At 38.8% G+C, this 3,107-nt stretch overlaps 1 protein-coding gene across 1 annotated transcript in view; it reads left to right on the top strand.

Annotated features, from left to right (window-relative positions):
- Nucleotides 1-2,015, top strand: part of IRF3 (interferon regulatory factor 3) — a 17,233-nt gene extending 15,218 nt beyond the window's left edge. Inside the window, exon 11 of the mRNA XM_015810197.1 lies at nucleotides 1,074-2,015. Coding sequence (XP_015665683.1) covers nucleotides 1,074-1,238 — 165 coding nt within the window. The 3' untranslated portion in view covers nucleotides 1,239-2,015. The remainder of the gene's footprint in view (nucleotides 1-1,073) is intronic.
- Nucleotides 2,016-3,107: the final 1,092 nt, after the last annotated feature.

The raw sequence follows: 3,107 nt of genomic DNA, 5'->3' as shown, positions 1-3,107 counted from the left end.
GCACTGTGTTGGCTTTTTTGGCAGCTGCAGCACACTGCTGGCTCATATTTAAGTGATTGTCCACTAGGACTCCGAGATCCCTCTCACAGTTACTACTATTGAGCAAGGTACCCCCTATACTATACCTGTGTATTTGGTTTTTCTTGCCTAAATGTAGAACCTTACTTTTTTCACCATTGAATTTCATTTTGTTAGATAGTGCCCAGTGTTCAAGTCTGTCCAGATCCTCCTGTATCCTAAGCCTGTCTTCTGGCTATTCCTGCCAGCTTGGTGTCGTCTGCAAATTTGATGAGTTCCCCATCTATCCCCTCGTCCAAATCGTTGATGAAGATGTTGAAGAGCACTGGGCCCAGAACAGAGCCCTGGGGCACCCCACTACACACTTCCCTCCATGTAGATGCGGTTCCATTGAGGACCACACGCTGAGTACGGCCAGTCAGCCACCTACGGATCCATCTGGTGGTGATGCTGTCTAACCCATATTTTTCTATCTTATCAAGTAGTAGTTTGATCTACTTTGTCAAATGCCTTACTGAAGTCCAAGTAAATTATATCCACAGCATTCCTCTGGTCCACTAATTTTGTCACTTGGTCAAAGAATGCAATAAGATTTGTCTGGCATGATCTATTTTTGACAAACCCGTGTTGGCTTTTAGTAATGACTTTGTTTGCCTGTAGGTGTTCGCTGATTCGTTGTTTGATTATCTTTTCCAGAATCTTCCCAGGTATTCAGGTCAGGCTGATGGGTCTGTAATTTCCTGGGATAGAACCTTGTAGGGTAGGCAAGGTGGGTTGTATGACATGTGTGAGTTCCGGCACTTTTTTTTTTTTTTTTACAAAAAAAGCACTGATTGTATGACACTTACTCCTTTTGATTTATTCAATAAGCCATGATTCAGTGTGTGCACATCAAGATGATATTTCAACCTGAAAGTTTCTACAATTGCAGATTACAGAAATGACCACCTACATTAGAGATGATTTACTACAGATGAACAAAATTTACATAATGGATTATAAATAGTTTTGCTCTCTTTCTCTCCCCCCTTTCTCCTCCCTTCTCCCATACCTAGGTAGTTCCCACAGTTTTAGAAACTCTTTGTGAACTAGGCAAAAGTCATGGGGCATCATCATTAAAAAATAATGAACCAGACTTAAGGATTTCAGATTCTCTACAACAACAACAACATCTTCTGGAGCAGCTGCGAAAGTGGGAAGAAAAGATGGATACAGTTTAGAAACTAGCTACACTGTACTGTACTGCATGCTGCATTCTTCTATTCTACAGCAGAATGACATTTTGTCTTTCCTGTGAAAAGGTGAAACACCAAGAACTGAAATGTAGCCTGAAATTCTATTGGACTTTTTGAGTTAAATTGTTTCCCTCCTCCTGCCAGCCTTCTGTTTTGGGGCCTACGTACTGTCTAAATGTTTAAAAGTTTGTTTCTTGTGTATTTGATCTAATTAAACATTGCTTCATTTTATCTTGATATGCTGCTTTTCTCCTTTTCTTGCTGAGATACAATAGGTTTAATATTACACAAATCACATTTTTCATCTGATTTAAATAATCTAGACATATGGAAAATTCAATAGCTTTTTTACTGTTTTGTCTATTTTATACAAACTTGATTTTTTTTTTAAATCGCCAGCAGTTTGGCACTTAAAAGACTTATTTGTTGGAATTTTTGTCAAACTAGTATTGCACAGGTTTAGTTCCACTATTATTTGCGTCCTTATCAAATCTTACCAAAAGTCAGTCTTTAATCCTGTTGCTACTCTTGCAATTTGCTTCTCAGCTTGATATTACTTCTTTGTCATCTCAATTGGAAAGTGTGTATTACAATCCATGATTGATGGATGTCATAATCCAATGTATTTGGAGGGCGTGGCACACTATTACCCACCTGTTCTAATTAACTGTTTCCTGTACAGTGTATTCCTATGCTTGGAATTTTCTTTTTGCTTTCTTCTAAAATGTACTTATTTATGATTAAATTTATTTGTCGCCTGTGTTACTGTGGGGCTGCTCTGGGTGGCTTACAACAGACCATAAATTATTTTTTAAAAAATGTTAATATAACAATAGTAAAACAATGAAGTGCAGCAATATGAGTTAAAAGATGGGCCCGAAGGGAGCAGGATGCACAGTGGGAGGGGGAGGAAATTGGGTCAGCTGTTGGTCCAGTAGCCACCTGCAATGTGGAACTCCCAGGATTGGGAGGACTTTCTCAATTCAAACCAAATTAATATTGTTATTTCAAAGTATAGTTTTTATATTCTTTTCCAATGGAGTGCTTAATTTTGATATGGCACCCTCTGGTTGTGTTTAATTTCATCTCTCGGAATACCTAGCCTAGGGACCCATGGCATTTAGAGATTATGGTAATTAAAGCTGATTGCATCTGGAAGGTTGAGAACTGCAATAAAGCCCTTTCTGGGTGGTTCTTAACTCTGCATTGGCACATGAAACTAAGCTAAGAATCCTAGCTTAATCCGTGACTGAAGAACAGTCACCCCACTTGGCACATTACCAGGGCTTTTTTTCTCATAGAACGCCCAGAACGGAGTTCCGGCACCTTTTTTGGATGGAACCTTGTAGGGTAGGCAAGGCGGGTTGTATGACGTGTGTTAGTTCTGGCACCTTTTTTTTTTTTTAACAAAAAAAGCACTGCACATTACTAAGCCAGGAAGAAAACATGTTATGCACAAATTCAAGAATATGGTTGAATGCACCTTAACAGGCCAAGATTTGTAAGTTAATCATAGGAGTGGCTAAAATTATCTTAAAGCATCTTAACTTCTTAGCTTAGCTTAGCATATCTGTGATCTGAGATTCACATAACACAAAGCAATCTACCAGCTATGTGAAATGAAGAATGAATAGATGCATGTACCAGTAGGTTATACATATGCATTATTGTTAAAAAAAAAAAAAAAAAAAGTCTTTGCGTCAGTGTTGCCCCCTGCTGACTGCCTGGATAAGTCTCTGCAGTTTTCTTGGCAAGATTTCAGAAATGGTTACCATTTTCTCCTTATAATTCAGAATGACTGGCCCAAAGGTCGCCTAGTTGGGTGTAATAAGGATTAGAACTCGCGGGTTCCTG

The sequence above is a fragment of the Protobothrops mucrosquamatus genome, unplaced genomic scaffold (assembly GCF_001527695.2).
Source record: "Protobothrops mucrosquamatus isolate PMUCROS unplaced genomic scaffold, P.Mucros_1.0 scaffold7, whole genome shotgun sequence".
Classification (NCBI taxonomy): Eukaryota; Metazoa; Chordata; class Lepidosauria; order Squamata; family Viperidae; genus Protobothrops; species Protobothrops mucrosquamatus.
The sequence above is the reverse complement of the archived record's forward strand: the minus strand, read 5'-3'. Positions and strand labels throughout refer to the sequence as shown.